This window comes from Loxodonta africana, chromosome 12, assembly GCF_030014295.1.
Source record: "Loxodonta africana isolate mLoxAfr1 chromosome 12, mLoxAfr1.hap2, whole genome shotgun sequence".
Lineage (NCBI taxonomy): Eukaryota > Metazoa > Chordata > Mammalia > Proboscidea > Elephantidae > Loxodonta > Loxodonta africana.
The window spans coordinates 45,970,017-45,987,691 of record NC_087353.1 but is presented as its reverse complement, the minus strand read 5'-3'; the positions used below and the strand labels follow the sequence as shown (position 1 = coordinate 45,987,691).

The following is a 17,675-nucleotide window of genomic DNA, read 5'->3' as shown; positions in this document are numbered from 1 at the left end:
AAATAAACAGTTTTAAAGTGTGTCTGTCTGTGTAACACTTAAATTAACTTTGTAAACCAACAAGGTAGGTGAACCATACTTGAACACTGGCCCACATTATTTACTGGTTATAAAATACCTGGAGCCTAGGGATTGAGACTTGTCAGGTAGAAGGCCCCTTGCCACAGGGCCCAAGGCCTCCATAATGCTTAGATCTACTGCTAAGAGCCCAGTCCATGCTTGATTCCAGGGAAGCAATATTTCTAAACTATGAGCATTCCATGAGCCAGACCTGGAATCCCAGGGAAACCAAGACGGGTCAGGGGCCTGAGCCTGTGTCGGACAATCTTCATGAGTCTCCAGGCCCAGGTGATTTCACTGGTCTTCCTCAAAGTCTCACAGTGCTCAATGTCATTAACAGAGTAAAGCAGACAAGTAGTGCAATCGATGACCATATACACTTGCAATCCAGAGCACATGTCAATATACCCACCACCAGACAAGAATGTGATCACCAGCTAGGCTAAATGTTGCTTAAACATATGAAATACCATCATCTCTGCTTGAAAGACATAATTAGTAAACTAATAATAATAAGTATTAATAAATTGGAGCCCTGGTGGAGCAGTGGATAAGAGCTCAGGCTGCTAACCGAAAGGTTGGCAGTTCAAATCTACCAGCCACCCCTTGGAAACCCTATGGGACAGTTCTACTGTTTTCTATAGGGTTGCTATGAGTTGGAATTGACTCAACGGCAACAGATTTGGTTTGGTTTATTAATAACCAAACAGTTCTCTGACTCTATCTACCAAGCTTCCCCATCACCCCATCTCTAGAGATTTTACCCAAAGAATATAAGCAAAATATATTCCTGAGTTTCTACTGCTAGAGCTTTCAATACTGGGAGCATTTATTTTGAAAAACTCTCTTGTTTATGTTTTCTGTTTTCAACGTAATATATATTCAAGAAGCTTAATGATATTGAATCTCTTGGAGCCAATAATTCTACTTCCAGGAATTTATTCCCAGGAAACAATCAGACCTGTGCAGAGATTTATGTAAAATGCTGTTCACAGCAGTGTTCTTTCTAAGAGCAAAATATGCCACAGCCGAGATATCCAGCAATAAAAAACGGTGCGTAACAAAATATTATTTTATAAAGAAAACCAAACGAAAAGAACAAGTCGCAATAGCACATTAACTGAAAAAAGGATTCACTACAGTACACATATGACCTGAATTTTATGTTTTTAAATATAAATGCATAGAAAATATTGGAAGCAAACATACCAAAATATTTTGGTAGCAAGAACACGGGCAGCTTTTATTTTTACTTTTTGTGCTTCTCTTTGTATTGTATTCGCCTAAATTTCTATGAGGAATAGGTATTATCTCTTTAGTGATAATACACACACAAAGGCACACATTTCTACGTTCTTACTCAGAAATTCTACTCCTAAGACTCTGTTAAGGAAATAGTATAAATTATGTACAAAGATTTACATACAAAATTATGGCATCGGTGTAAGAGAAAAAATTGTATACAACATTAAAAAATTCCAACAATTGGAGAAGAGTAAAATAAATCATGCTTTACCATTATCATATAATATTGTACAGTTATTAAAAAAGATGATTTTGAAGAATTTTTAAGATAAGTTGTAATGATGTGATGCTGATGACTTACATGCCAATAGGTAAAAATGCAGAACACAACTACATGTGATTCCGGCTACATAAAAATAAAAGTGCATGTGAAAAGAACACAAAACATGCTAAAATGTGAATGGTTGTAATTTATACATGGTTAAATTATAATGACTGGAAAACAAAAAGTTTAAAGAATAAAATTTCCCTAATGGGCATGTATTAATTTTATGATTTGGGAAAAAAGCATAACAATAATAAAATACATACTAGAATATATCAATGAAAACAGGGAATTACTAAAAAAGGAGGAAAAGAAAAAGAAAATTTGCCTATAATTACAACGCTAACCTAAAAAACAACCACTATTAACATTCCATAGTCTGCCCTGTAGGTTGTGAGGGTGTGTGCATGTGAGCATGTGTGAATCTTGGCAGGCACCTCAACTCTGCTCACAAAGGTCAGCGGCTGACCTCAGTGCTACCAAAACATCTCGGGCTAATGGCCCCATACTAAATCAGAGCTTCTATACAGGGTGTGTCTGGAGAAAACATTTAAGAATTTGGGGAAGCCAAGGATTCCTTTCAAGTTTAGGGTGGACAAATGCTTTAGCCTCTTCAAAGAGAAGGCAGAAGGTGAATTCAAGGTGTACTATTAATTCTATCTGGGAACAGAATTCACCTAAGTCAAGTTAAGGGAAGGTCAGACCAGCCGCTCTTGGCTGAGGTATGTGGACGCCCTCCTTGCTCAGGTCAATTCTACTTTGTGTGAGAGGTCCAGAATCTACCTTCCCATTGGCTCCAAAAAATAAAATCCCTGCCCTTGAAGTGAGTAGCTGATGCTGCTTCAGCTAAACGCTTGATGCCTCTTGGGTGTAGTTTTCCTAAAATGAGCTTCCGCCAATGCAAGGCGATTAAGTCCAACGGGGAGGGGCCGTGAGTCCCAGAGCTCCCCTCCAGGTCAAAGTGCTAGCTTGACAACATTTTGGAGAAACTTTTGGCAAATTTTATTTTTCTCAGGATGGGTCTATACCAGCAGAGACAGGACTTGATTTACAGATAAAGAACCCCTCCTGAGGTAGGCTGGGGTAAGGGAAGGCCAGGTGGTGAGGTGACAGCCAGACGGAGGCAGTGCGGCAGCTGTTAGCCTAGAAAGGAGGAAAGTCCTGGCAACCCTGAGCTGATCTGAATAAGCCTGTTTTCATATCCTCTGAGGAGAATGAGCCTGCCTTCATATCCTCTGAGGATTATTTCCGGACTCAGGCCTGAAAGAGCATTTCAGGATATTCCCCAGACACCCAGGAATAGCTCTTGGCTACAGTCACAAGATTCTCCACCCAAACTCATCCCTTTCCCTAACAGAGCAATCCTCTCCTCTATCCAATTTGGGAGACTGAGTTGACTTAGAGAAAATGCTGATTACATTATTAAAAAAAAACAAAAAAAACTATGCCATGGGACTGCCAAGGTAGAAGGATAATTCTCCAAGCAGGAAAGGGAGGGCCCAATCAATCATCCCATGCTCATTAAGCAACTTATTTGTAGGATACTGTGCCTGGCATTGTAGGGACAAAGAGCTGTCTAAGACACAGTGGCTGGCTCTGGGGAGTAAGGAACACACCACAACCACTTTGAGAGGCATCAGGCCTAACACAGGCCCTTTGAGGGAAGGCTGGGCTATATGGATCTAGTGCGCAACACACTGGCTGGGAAAGTGAAGAAAGCTTGTTCTCTCCCTGGCTGAGCTACAAACTCACTGCTGTGACCATCAGGTGTGTGTGGGGGGTGGGGGAGGGGGAAATCCCCCTGGGAATAATCCCAGCCCTCTGCAGGCTCCTACCCAGGGGCTTTACAAAACCATGAATGCGACATTTGTGTTAAGGCCTTGAGCATAGGAAGGAAGATGCTGAGTCCCTCACACAAGGTAGTCTTGGTCTGAACAAGGTGGGTCCAAACTCAGAAAGAGGCAGTATGTGCAGATGCAGCCCTAAAGCTGCCAAAGAAATGGCTCCTTGTTCCTCTGAAGCATGTGGCCCTAACTGCCTGTTTATATCACCTTATTGTGACTTCTACCAAGGAGGGAGAGGATGAAGGGGGAAGGGACAGGAGAAAGAAAACTTGCTGCAATTCCAGTAACATTCGTGCCCACTGCTGGAATTTTAGCTTTATGTCTCTCCAGGGACCTCAGGAGCTTTTTTAAAGGCTGCTGGTGACCACGGGACTTCTCTGTGTGGCCACTCTGAAGGCCTCCAAAACACTCAAGAATATGTAGGGTATGACGGCTGCGGGGAGTCAACGAGACAAGGGGAGCGAGGAGGTGCTGCCACACCATTAAGACCCACTTAGTTGAGAAGCTATGCCCAGAATGGCCTTCTGAGCAAGGGCTGGTGTGGGCGGGAAGGGACACTGAGCAGGAACCTTTCTGAGGGCTTTCCGGAAGGAAGCTTAACCCATCACTTATTTCAATGCCCATATCTTATACAGGTGGAAACGGCATCGTCAAAGCTGGCTCAGGACTTCTTCATCCAGACACTCAGCACAGACGTGAGGGAAGAGAAAGCGAGCGTCTCTGAACTGCAGCCTGACTAGTGATTAGGCTGCAGTTGTTCTCCGAGGGAGGCATTGCTATTGCTGATAAAGAGTGAGGAGGGGGAGAGGAAGGAGTTGGCTATTGTCGGACCTCTCAGAAAGAAGAGACAAGAGGTCCCATCCAGTAAGAGGTGAGTTCTCAGCCAGAATTAGTCCTTTAAACTGCTCCTTAACACAGAGGCACTCAAACTACAAGAAGCAAACGACAGGGCTGTGACAAGAAAAGGTGAACCCAACACTGTCCCACCTCTCCACAATACAAAGCACTACCATATCACGCCTTCCTGTCTCGGGAAATGAGGAGGAAGATGCAGGACGCTCTTAGTTCTACAGATCAAAGAGAAAGCATGAGGAACAGGAGCACTGTGGGGAGTGAAGAAATGCTCCTTCCGCTGTCTAAGCACCCTCCTTTAGCTTCCCTGAGAGGGAGAGTCCGAGGCTTGCCTGCCTAATGGATGAACACCAGACAGCAGGAGTACATGACCCAGACTAATGGCAGAAGAAATTCAAATGGCAGCCAGTCAGGAACACATGTGGTGATGTGAGCGAAACTTAAAGAACCTAGAAGAGGATAAAGCTATCAGGCAGGGTCCAGGGGCTTTAGAAGAGATAGTTTTAAAGGAAAACCAAGGAAGCACCTATATATCTAAACTTTAGCAAGGACAATAATGCTGTAGAATCCTCCGTGTGCTGTGCTGGGGGAGTTAGGCATCCAGCCCAGAATCCCAGTGTGCTTTGGGTTGTGGCCAGGGATGGATTACCCAATAAGCAAAGTACCCACAGGCTTAATTGTGCTTACTTACTAATCTGTAGTGTACAATATCACCTGGTTTTCAACACGTAACCAGGTGAAATTTTGCACTATAGTAAGTAAGCACAGTTAAGCCCATGTGTACCTTTCTGAATGTAAGCCTTCGCATACCATGCTTACTGGTTACTCCACCCCTGACTGTGGCAGTATAAGTGCCCACAGGCAAAGGCCCAGGACCCCTGTTCATACAGAGCTCAGCCAACTTGGACACAGCACAAAGGAGAGGCAGTCAGAAACGCACTCCACAATACCAGCTTCTTAGAGTCCCTCAGCCAACAAGGGAGCAGGCTCCACAAGGCAGCAGCTGACCCGCTTCACTGAATTAGGGAAAGGAGGATGCCAGTAGGCAGTAGCTATTCTTGTCACAATGGCCAGACAGCCCAAGGCCCACAGACGCAGTGCGACGAGGGAGCCACAGCCATCAAGGACACAAACATCTTCATGGAGACCCTCCCGTTCACTGGCAAGCTGGCAGCCTCCCACAGCCAGCTCGCAAAACATTCAGACTTTCTAGTAACAGTTTACTCGCCCACCCTGCCAGATGTAGTCATTCATGCCAAGTGAATGTACAGACAGGGATTTCACTGACTGAATTTACTCTCTAAACTAACGTTAAGACACAGCAAGGCACTGGCTCTGCCGATTTTCATATGTACAAATGGCACTAACTTCCCAAGGACAATAATGCTTCCCTGAGTCTTTCTGGAGGTAGAAAAGGCATCTATCTGAAACCTTTACAGGCACAAGCCTGAAGAGGCCTTCGAAGATTCTAAAGCAACTTAGGACCTGATCTGTGAGGTCACTGAGCTCGCAGGCACATTGGGAGGGTGCGGGGTAGGGAAGGGCAATGACTGATGGGTGCAGAGATTACATCATCCCCTGGCCTCACAGATCTCAGTGGGTAGAAGGTAAATAGGACTGGTATCCTCCAAGCCCAATGTAGTGTCACTTGAAAGTACAAAATGATACAGGTGTTGAAAGAAGAAAGAGGTCACATCTGGTGCAGAGAAATCTGGGGTACTTTATTCTTGGTAGATCTGCAAGGTGGGGGATAATTGACAAAGCCCAACATACCTATTTATTTTATGACCTTGTTTCAAGGTCAAATTACAAGCTGGAGATTCTGTTTCATCTGCCAAGTTGAGATGGATGTCTCCTTCCCATTTCCAGTTCCTTGGAGAAGCAGGTCTCAGTAAAAGCCACCTACTATTATTATCCTCAGAAGGAATGCCAAGAACAGAGCTGGCAATCCCCCGCCCCCAGCTCTGAGCTGGAGCCCAAGCATGTAGGGCAGGTGGGCTGCAGCCCAGTGCCAGTCCCAGACAATCCCAACAGCTCTGGCGGGACTCTGTTTAACTGGATGGCACTCACTTTGAGTGTGTCCAGAGAACGTCAGTCATACAACTACCAGACAGTTCCATGCAGGGCCCTGTATCTGGCATAAACAGGAGGCGATAAAGAGTATCTGAAGGTGTAAGAATTAGACATGAGAGGGAGGCACCCTCTCAAAGGCCTAATTTTCTTTCAAGGCCCAGCCCAGTCTAACCTCCCTCTTCCAAGCCTTCTCAAATTCCAACAGTCAGATGTCATCACTGCTGCTATCCCATACCTGGACTGACTGTGGCTTCAGTATCGCTCTAGCTGACTACCTTGGGTTTCCGTTGTTTATATACACACTGGTTTCCCACCGCAGCCCTGGACTTGCTTTGCAGCACCCAGCAAAGCACTGTGCACACAGCAAGTGCCCGATAAATGTTGCTTGGTTAAATATTATAACCTCTCCCTTTCTCTTCATCAGACAAGCAGGAAATCTTTCTTAAATCATCTGGCAAGAGTCCTTCGAAGTTCTCAGTAAGATATTTTAGAACTAGGAAGTAAACCCTGCCCAGGTAGCAGGGATAGATTTCCTGAGATGTGAGAACTGCAAAGGACTACAGTCTAGCACCACAAAGGATAATCTGAGGGTTCTTCCCTCAGGCAGGAACCCTGGTGAAGCAGTAGTTAAAGCACTCGGCTGCTAACTGAAAGACAGGTGGTTCAAATGCCCTCTCTGCTTTGTGGGAGAAAGATGTGGCAGTCTGCTTCCACAAAGATTTTCAGCCTTGGAAACCCTATGGGGCAATTCTACTCTGTCCTATATGGTTCCTATGAGTTGGAATCAACTCGGCAGCAGTGGGTTTTTCATTGTTATTTTATTATTATTTTTTTTTTCCCTAAGGCAGCTCCTAGTGGCATAGTGGTTAAGTGCTACGGCTGCTAGCAAAAGGTCGGCAGTTCAAATCCACCAGGCGCTCCTTGGAAACTCTATGCGGCAGGACTACTCTGTTCTATAGGGTCGCTATGAGTCGGACCCTATTCAACGGCAACGGGTTTGGTTTGGTTTGTTTGTTTAAGGCAGCTTCGAGACATCTCAGGAGCCCGGAGGTGGTTTTAGTTTCCTCTAGCCATTCCGCCTCAGGTCAGCCTTCCTCACCCAGGTTCAGCCCTTTCCTGCCTTGTAACCTGCCCTAACCCTCAGACCTAGCAGAATGGCCTGAAGGACTCAAGAGGAAAAGAAATCTGTCAGATAGGGCCTGGGCCTTTATCCTAGGGCAGGTTTAAAAGGAGGACACAAAAAACACACACATAAGACATGCCAATGACTGTGTTTGGAAAGGTTCTGTGATGGAAATCTAAACCCAGAACTGAAAGAAAACCTCACCTGTGACCACAAAAAGATTCAGTCTGACTCAGTGCCTTGGAAACTGGTATCCAAAAACACTGCAGCCGGTGGGCCAGGAAACTTCTACGCCTCCCACCAGCTGTGGGGCCCTTCGTCATCTTCCTCAAACCCACTCTGGGGGTTGAGGGTATAAAACCAACCCAGGAAAGAGATTCTCCTCTACCCTCAGATCCCCCTCAGGCGAACTGAATACTACTTCCAACAAGCAAAATGGACCCATCTATATTGACACGAAACAAAGGGCCTTCTTGAGCCTCCCAAGAGTCTGAGGGTGAGTCTGCCTGCCCTACCAAGTTTATGTTACCATACCTGACTTTCATCTCTGCTCTTTGATCAGCATCCCTCCATCGCACCTCACTCTACCCACCAGGCTTTCTACCTGTTTTTTTCTTTACAAAATAAATGCCCCTGAAATTGTTCTAAGGAATGCCTAGCCAGAGCAGCCCCAAGGTACAGACCTGTGATACACCAAAAGAGCAAGGCTTTGGAGTTAAGGAGACCCAAGTTGCCTACTCAGCCTGAGCACACATTAACGTGTGCAATGGGGCAGGAATTTCCACCTCAGAGCTATGGTCATGAGGTAACACCTGCAAGGTGCTTGCACACAGTAGTTGTTCAATTAATGTCTGGTGAATGGACCCACCACACTGCTATTCGTCTTCACAGGACCCAGCCACCCTACACAATCTCTCTACTAAAACACTACACTCGCCCAGATTTAATAATAACCTAGAAACTCTCCTAGCAAATTCAATCGCAGTTCACTGTACCAGAGAGAGCTTAAGTTGCTCTATAGGCCAGCAGGGGTGTGGAAAAGTAGCATGGAGAGGTAGCAAGAACACTGGGATAGAATCCAAAGTTGTTACTGAATCCACAAGTAGCTTTTTTTGGTTATTATGCATTTTGCACCCATCAGACAGGATAATCTCTAACTAGATTCCAGTAATTGCCTACTATCATCCCTGCTGGGGGCACATCTCTTCAACTCTACGCAGTTTGAACATTAACTCTGTATCAGTTTGTCAACTGTTAACCTGAAGAAGAAAGCAGCATTTGACACATCCATTTCCCTAACAGACCAAACTTCCCCATAAGCTGCCCCTCACAGCAATGTTTTTACTGCCCAAGGCATAGCTAGGAAGGGAAGCTCTGATCTGAACTAACTGCATAAATCATTTCCTTCTTTGCCACCGTGAATGGGAGAGTTTACAGCAGCCAGGATGGCTAGTTAACAACAAAGGCTAATGTTTGTTGAACATTTACTGTGTCCCAGGCACTACGAATGCCTTGCACTTATCTCATCATGTTGAATCTTCACCACAGTCTCATGAGGTACACACTATTGTTGTCCTCATTTTAGAGAGGAGGAAACTGAGGCTTACTGGCATTAGGGGACTTTCCTGAGGTCACAAAGTTCTTACAAGTGGCATGGGATTTTTGCTGCCTCCAGCCCAAGCAAAAGCTACCTCCTCTAAAGAGCCAGAGGGGACTCAGAACATAACTCACCTGATAGGAAAGGCCACCCTTTCGGGGGTTGAGTCCAATCTCCTCCATGGATGGGGTGTTCATCATCACCTCAGTCATTTCAGCAGATCTCAGATAGTCAGGGCTGCCAAGAAACCCAGACCAAATGTCAACAAAGACACGCAATTTCACGTTCCCACTCTCAGTACATCCGTTGTTGTTAGATCAGGGGACTGTCTGGAGACAGGATGAGAAGTGTTCAAAACAGAACTCGCAGAAAAACAAGCTCATAACCTGAAAAAGTGCCTCATAAGCCCACAGGTCCGGGTTTTCAACCTCAACCAACAAAGGCCATTGTCTGAAAATCTCTCTAGCAAACCTCTGCTCCTCTCCTCTCCTATTTATCCATCAGATTAGAACCCACTGCTTCTGCTTCTAGAAGCACAGAAGCAACTCCGGATTTTCTTTATAAATGACAGAACTAGAAAAAAAAAAAAAGTAAGTAGCTGAATCCATCTGTCTAAATTGAAACCAATTCAACCAAGTCTCCCTGTATCCCTCCTGGATAAAAGATAAAAAAAAAAAATTATCCTCACATGAATTTTGTCCAAAGACGAACTGCATATTATTATCAAATAATAACACACATATTATTATTATATAATAACAGTAACAGGTCAACCTCAGGGAATCAAGTCCAATCACGCTGTCCTCCTACATTTTTCCCTATTTCTCTGGTGCTCTTCTTTGCAAAAATGTCCCACTTAAACCCAAAGGGTCACCTCTGCAGGCTTCACATGTGCCATCCAACCCCATTCTCCAGCTCCAGCCACAGCAGCTGCAAACTCACAGCTTGAGAAACATCCCCTGGATTAAAACCCTTAGGGATACCAGGGCTCCGATTGCAAAGGAAATTTCCAGAGGGGCCAAGCTGGTCCACCAATGGCTGACATGTGAAAGTGCTTTGTATTCTATAAGCAGGATACAAACGTTCCATTATCCTCCCACATCCTTACACAAGCCATGAGCCCACACAGGGTCCTGTACGCATAATACCAAATAGTACACACCAAAGTCCACGGACCCTCTACACAACACCTAGTATTTCCACCATCATACCTTTACACATGAATTAAAAAAAAAAAAATGAGGACCAGGCTTTAGAGGGAAACAGGTGCACCAGACTCCTCTTCATTTTGTTACTACATAGAGTAGAAATGTCACTGGACTGGAAACAAGCAATGTGTTCTAGTCTAGGCTCTGCCACTAACGACTGTGTTATCTTGAACAAGTCATAGAACCTCTCTGAGCCACAGGTGTCCTGTTCCTCTGTTACTATGATGCTGATGATGCTTACCTCACCATTATGTATAATAGTTAATACCTGGGGGGGGGGGAGTTACTAACTAGGAAGTATTAATCAGCTATAAAATAATCCTAACCCTCAATTTCTCAGGGGATAATACACTGATGGGCATCTGTCTACCCTTGGCCGACTTTGAGTGGCCAGGGGCATAGACACCTCCAGCAGTCTTCAAAACCTCACCCACAGGTCATCTGGCCTCTCACACACCACAGGGGTGGCGGGAACGGGAGTTTCTTCCCGAGTCATGCAAAATCTACCTTCGGCTCCCAAAGAAATGGGCCAGAGGAGCCACCACGGGGCGCTCGCCAGGCTCCTCGCCTGGTGTAAGGGCGCTGTCTCCTCGCTTCGGGCTGTGGTGCGGACCCGAAGAGCTGAGGTGAGAAACAGTGAACTTTCCGGTTGCGGGCCTGAGCAAGATCGCGCGGATGCTTGCCTCTCGCTCGGCGCCTGCCTCTCCCGCCGGGGCTGGGTTGTCCACCCCCTCACCTGGAAGCGCGCTCCGGGGCTGCCAGCGCTCGCCCCGGGCCGCTCCTTCTTTTCCCCGGCGCGGGGGCCTTGCTCCGCGTCTAGAGCCGCGCCCGCGGCGCATCGCTCTCGGTCCGGATCCCCAGGCGGGATACAAGCCTCCGCCGCCCCCGCCCGGCCCAGGCTCCTTCCAGCCCGGCACTGCGAGGGCGACTTCTCTTTAGGCCCCCTGCAAAGACGACTCGATTTTTTTTTTTTTTTTTTTTTTTAGGACTATGGAGAGGGAAGGGGTCGAAAGAGGGCAGCGTGTACCCTGCCGCTAGTGGCTTTATGTGTGAGATCGCTTCTTTCCCCACCCCCTGAAGCTCTGCAAACGGCGCTGCTGCACCAGCTCCACCGGCCTGGACGTCGAGACTTGCTTGCAAACAAAAAGAAAAAGGGGAGGGGCCGGGGGAGAGCAAGGGCCCCCAAAGCAGGCAGGGCGCGCGCCTCTGGCAGCCCTCCGCATTAGGGGACTTACGGCGGGGCTTCCGGCGTGACCTCTGGTTCTCCATCCACCCTCCCACCCCACATTCACATCCTCCGGCCGTCACTCGGGTGAGGGCTCCAAGTTCACTTCCTTTGTCTGGATGTTCTTAGCACCACTTCCCCCACCCCCACCGTTGCAACCTTGACATTGACTCCTGCACCGGCTCGGGCTGCGGGTTAGCGTTGGGCGTCGGCGCCGCCGGCTTCGCTCGCACCCTGAGCCGGCTCGAGTAGGCGCCCGCCGGGACAGGCACCCACGGCCGCGAGACGGACATCCACCAAGGGCGCAGGATACTCACCAGTGAATGGGGAAATATACAGACATGAAGTCCTAGGGGAGGCTGACCCACGCCTTTGTGATTTAAAAACGGTCACCGCGTCCCAAGCAAGGATGACACGGGCGCAGAAAGACGCACGGCAGACAGGGAGGTAGGCAGGCGGCCGAGTGCGGGCACTGGACGTTCGCCAGTCCGCCTTCCCGCGACAACCCCACAGCCAGCGGCGTCTGCAGAGCAGACAGAGAACACAACTCTCCACCGAGCTCCCGGCCCCACAAAGAGCCGGCGAAGCAGTATTTATAGTGGTGGAGGCGGGGCTTGTCCCCTGGAAGCCCCGCCTTCCCTCGCCCACTTCTGGAATAACGTCACCAAAATCATGAATGGCTTCAGAGCTCACAGCCCGTGCGGGTGGCGGTTCGGGAGCGCGCTCTGCGCTGCACCAAGAAGGGCTGTGGTTTGCTGCAGCTTCTAGCCCGGCCCCCTCCCCACGACTCTCACACACGCAGATACGCGCGTGTACACACGCACGCACACACACGCACACACCGGAGCTAGTGTTCAATGTCAAAGCCGCTTCCAGCTCACAGACACGCCCGCGTCTGCACACCCCCTCCCTGCGCACGCCCCCGGGGACTCCCGGGCTGAGGAGGTGGGCGTGGGGAGGAAGCTGGGACCCGCTAGGACGTGACCTGGCCCCCTGGCGTCAGCGTTCTCCTCGGTACCCCGCTACTCAGCCCAAACCTCGGGACTCCTCTTCAGCACTCCTTCCCCAGACTAGGCCTCTCCCTGGAACCGTCACCTAGAGCAAGCTGCGCAGAAGCGAGAGCACGGCTGAAAAATAAGCGGTGAGAAGGGGGAGACGCGGAGCTGGAGAACCGAGCGCCCGCGGGAGTCGAGTTGGCTTGCGAGGGGCTAGTCTGCAGCCATGAGATCATCCTTGGAGGGCTTTATTTGTGGGAGAAAGGATGTAGTGTCGTACTAGGGTTTTTTCACTGGACACATACGTGCACACAGGGCTGGCAGAGGCGTGAGGGGGTGAGGGTCGGCAGCGCGCGAGCACACGCCACCAGCCTTGGTTCTCAGATCCGTCCCAAGGAGTCGACCTATGACAGAAGAAACAAAGAGCTGGCAATTCAGCTGAACCCCCACACTGCCCAGGAATTTTAGCTCCGTAAGTCTGTCCGGGCAATTAGGCTGCGAGCCGCCAGAGCCTGGAAGGAAACCTGACTCGGTACCCAGCGCTGCCGCTCTGTGGCTGGAGCGCGTCGCTTCACGCCTCTCCTTCAATTTCTCCTGTAAAATGACTTTATAACTCTGACGTGTGTGTGTAGTGGATGGGGGAAGGAGGGGACTATCAAAAACTAAACAAAATTAACCTGCTCTAAAGTCAATCAGTTCTTTGGAAGAAAGGCAATGGATGTATTGAATCAATGGATATGTGTGCTTAAAAAGTGGAAATCATAAAAAGTTGATGAGATTAATGGTGAGGGTTAACAGTGGCAGGGCCATGAGGGGGCTGACCCTTAAAACTCATAACTTTCATCCCCAAATCAACCCAAATAAAAATGATCTATAAGAATTTATAAGAATAATTAAATTTGAAACAACTTTGCTATTTTTAACCATGCACATATACATCTTAAAAAACAGTGTGCACCTTATGAAATGCAGCTCCAAGACAAGCCCCCTAGCTGCCCATTCCAAACAGATCAGTACCCCTAAGCTCCTTCTATAGACAAATTCCAGATCGTCTCCCCAGCCCCCACAAGATAAACCAGAAATTGATTTCTGCTGCATAGCCCCAACTCCATTCTGCTCCTCTGGTGGTGGTGGTGGTGGCCTGGCAGAGGGCAATGCTTTATTCGCAGGAGCTGATGGGAGATGCCCTGGGTGTGGGGTCACAGCTAACAGTGGGGGCTGTTTGTGCCCTCTGCACAGAAGGGGGAGACTTTTCAGTCACCAACTGGGTATGGCATGTTGCCATGCATGTAGCCAAAGAGGAAGCTGAGGCTGGGAGATCCGGTTTACAGGCTGGGATCTTACTTTGAACTTCGAGCTAAGAAGGCCCTGGGTGAGCAAGGCCATTTCTCCCCAGAGTAGCAATCCCTGGCAGGTGGGAGGATGAAAGGCCATCTCAGGTTCTGCATTCCAACACTTTACACATTTGTTATTATTGCCTTGGAATACTGGAACTTTCAAAACTCTCAGAAAACTAACTCCATAGCCTCCCTACTCCTGACATACACACCCGAAGCGGCAAGATGCTATCTTTTGGAGAATTAAAGCTTCCACCAGCTGGTGTCTGGTCTCTGGAAAAAAAAATCCCTAGACTGTGGAACATTGGGGTAACTACTTGATGTCTATGGTGGAGGGTAGTGGTGGTTCAGTGATAGAAGTCTCACCTTCCACGTGGGAGACCCAGGTTTGAGGCCCTCAAAAGCTGCGAGGCTGACTGGGCGGTAGCTTTGGTAGGCTTTTTAGTAATGCCCGTTGTGACTTAACATCACCTCTGTCCGTAAATTGGAGTGGAAAGTGAATCTCTCCTCTGGGACTAAGGTGATACAACCATTCATTTGAAAATACTAGGAAACATGGTACAAAACTTAGATAAAACTGTAACAAGTAAATTATTTGCATGCCATTTCTCAATAATACTTTGTTTATATAGTGTATTGCAGATTTTCAAAGCATTTTCACAACTTACAGTCCCCAGTTTAAAGATATGCAAACTGAGACTGAAACACATCAGGGAACTTGACATATATCACACAGCTACTAAGTGGCTGGAACTCGAGAGCTTGGAGACAGACTCACCAGTCCGCTCTGTAGCAGAATGTTCCACTCTGCTACACTGCTTTGGGCCACTGCGTTTTCTTCCTTTCTCTAGAGATGCAGGGCATTTCAACATGCAGACTGACCGTTTCTTACCAATGCCCTGTAAGACAGGTTTCTATCCCTGTAAATGAAATGTAAACATAAGCGAATGAAGTTACTTAGAGTCCCAGAACCTCAAGAGCTGAAAAGGACCTTCTAAATCACCTAGTTCAGTCTCCTCATTTCACAGGTGAGAAGACTCTTAAGAGATTAAGTGTCACATCCAGGGCTGCCAGACTGTTAAGTGGTATAGATGGAACTTGAACACAGGCCTTCAGTGCCTAGTCAAATGTTCTTTTCCCTCCAACACGATGTCTTGCACCACATTTGCCAAGAAGTTAGCAGCAAAGGTCAAACTAGACCTGGACTCTCTAAACAGCCTCAATCTATCACCAGCTTTTATTGACCACCTACTATGTGCAGAGCAGTAAACACCCAGTCAGAGCCTTCTGCACTCCCCCCCTTCTCTCACCTTTGTCCCCAGGAATTAAGGGGCTGATTTATGATCCTGCTTTGATAAAAATCCTGGAATTTAATAGTGTAATTAGAGTTGTCTTCCTTTCCAACATTCCCAAAACCACTGTCTTCCTTTCCAACATTAGGTATGTCCAATTTTCAAGCTCCTTCTCTCTCCCACCTAAAATAACTTTTTAAAAAGAGATAATGAACTTAAGGTCCTGTTAGAGTTAACCATGGTCACAAGCATGCCACGGTACAAGGGATATGTGTCTAATTATTCATCTAGTAAAAAAAGTCTACATTTAAATTCATTTAGCAACATATTCCCAACATTCTACCTCTCCTTTTGCTTGTTAAAAAAAAAAAAAGTATTACATTTAATTTGCCTGGGTTGCCATGAAGCTGGTACTTTGGTTAGTATTTTAAAAAAAAGTTGCCCTTGAGGCGATTTGAATTCATGGCGATTCCATGTGCACAGAGCAGAACTGTGCTCCATAGGGTTTTTGTGGTTGTGACCTTTCAGAAACAAATCACCAGGCCTTTCTTCTGAGGTGTCTCTGGGTGGGCTCAAATTGCGAACCTTTAAGTTAGTAGTGGAGGACTTGTTGGTTAGCAGTAAGGAACTTCAGTGAAGTAGCTGTTTGACCTTAGGGAAGAAAGATAGGCAAGGGAAAGGGCAACATTTGTTGAAGTATACTTGTATCTATTTATTTCTCACAACAACCTAAAGACATAGGTATTATTGCCCCCATTTTACAAATGAAGAAATAGAGGCTCTGAGAAGTTAAGCAACTTGGCCATGGCCACATGGTTCTTAAATTGCTGAACCAAAATCTGACTCTGGGGCTTACTGGCTCCGAAGTCTATGTTTTCCCCACAATAGTACATTTACCGTAACCTCTGTGGTTTTGTCTGTTTGTTTTAATAGCTAAACTATAAACTGAATACAAAAGTGTTGGTTCCTGCAGTAAAGACCAGGAATCCTGGTGTCTATCCAGTGGGCAGGGTAGGCAGAAGAAACAAATTCCCCACCCTGGCAATCTGATCTGGGAGCTTCTTAAAGGATATTAGTCAAAGGCTTGGGGTTTAAAAAAAAAAAAAAAAAAAAGTGAGTGGGAGAAGGGGAGTTTCTAGCCAATTTTTCAGTAAAACTCATTTGAGTACATAAGAAATTTGAAAGGCAAGAATGTGTGTGGGCTGATGTGAAGATGAAATGAGATAATGTGATGAAAACATTGTAACTTGGAAAGCACTGAGCAGACACAGGGCTTGTTTTTAAGGTGTGTTGGGGAGAGAGGGGGTTAAGCCTAGCTGCTAGCAGGGCCTTCAGTTCTGTATTCATTTTCAACCTCATTGTTGTTACTAAACCCTTTACTGCCTGCCATCAAATTGGTGACTCATGGCAACCCCCTGCACGAGGGAACAAAACCCTGACCGCTCCTGCACCATCCCCATGATCTGGTGAGTTGGGTTCTGTAGCAGCCAGAGTGGGAAGGCACACTTACACTGTCAGGACCCATTCATTCATTGCGTGTCAAGTACCAAGTTTTGAAGATTTTTGTTGTTGTTGTTAGCTGCCGTCACACAACCAAATGAAACCCAGGCCACCCTCATGATTGGTTGGGGATCAGACCATTGTGATCCATAGGATTTTCACTGGGTGATTTTCAGAAGCAGATCACCAGGCCTTTCCTCCTAGTCCATCTTCATCTGGAACCTCCGCTGAAGCCTGATCAGCATCATAGTGACATGAAAACCTCCAATGACAGATGGATGATGGCTGCGCATGAGATGCATTGGCTGGCAATCAAACCCAGTCTCCTTATGTGGAAGGTGAGAATTCTACCACTGAACCATCACTGCCCCCATGTTTCAACCACAGACTGCCTCATTTGCCTCACTGAGCTCCTTGACTGGAGTTTCTTTCAGGCAGAGGTCAGGCAAGTGGCAAAGCTCTGCCTGATGAGCGTTGCTGTGGTCCCAGTGTTCCAAGCACCTCGTCTCTCACCCTAGAGTTCCCCTAGTCTTCTGAGCCTCCCATCAAGTGCCCAGCTTGGTACTGAACACACAATGAATGAATGGGCCCTGCGAGAGCAAGCAGGCCTTCTCACTCCAGCCACACTGGAACTATCAGTAAACAACAAAACGCAATCCAAACCCACCAGACAAAATCCTTTAGTTTTCAACTTAGCTTTGCTCTAAGTCTTAGGCAACTTGATTGACCTCTCTGGTTCTTAGATTTCTCAATAGAAGCAGGCAATAGGAGCATTTTTTTTTTAGCTCCCAGGGCACTCGTAAGGCTGGGAGAAATTGCTTCTGTAGATGCTTAAAGAGAAAAATGCTTTACATCCTCATCTTCAGGACTCTGCAGACCCTCTTACCACGTGCCATCTCAAGAGGAGCGTCCTTTCTCTTTCTATCCAGAACCCTGGGATCTGGAAGCCTGTGAACTCTTCATTCCTAAATATCAAAGAGATTTAGCCCTGGTTTTGGC

General features: G+C 47.1%; 1 protein-coding gene across 2 annotated transcripts in view; it reads right to left on the bottom strand.

Annotated features, from left to right (window-relative positions):
* Positions 1 to 16,228, bottom strand: part of LBH (LBH regulator of WNT signaling pathway) — a 30,121-nt gene extending 13,893 nt beyond the window's left edge. Inside the window, exons 1-2 of one of the 2 annotated variants that reach the window (XM_003411958.4) lie at positions 11,870 to 12,147; positions 9,254 to 9,356 (exon numbers count right to left, since the gene is read on the bottom strand). In XM_003411958.4, the coding sequence (XP_003412006.1) occupies positions 9,254 to 9,356; positions 11,870 to 11,895 (129 nt within the window). In that variant the 5' untranslated portion in view covers positions 11,896 to 12,147. Of the gene's footprint in view, positions 1 to 9,253 lie in introns of both variants that reach the window. The other variant, XR_010323571.1, reaches the window with a different exon arrangement.
* Positions 16,229 to 17,675: the final 1,447 nt, after the last annotated feature.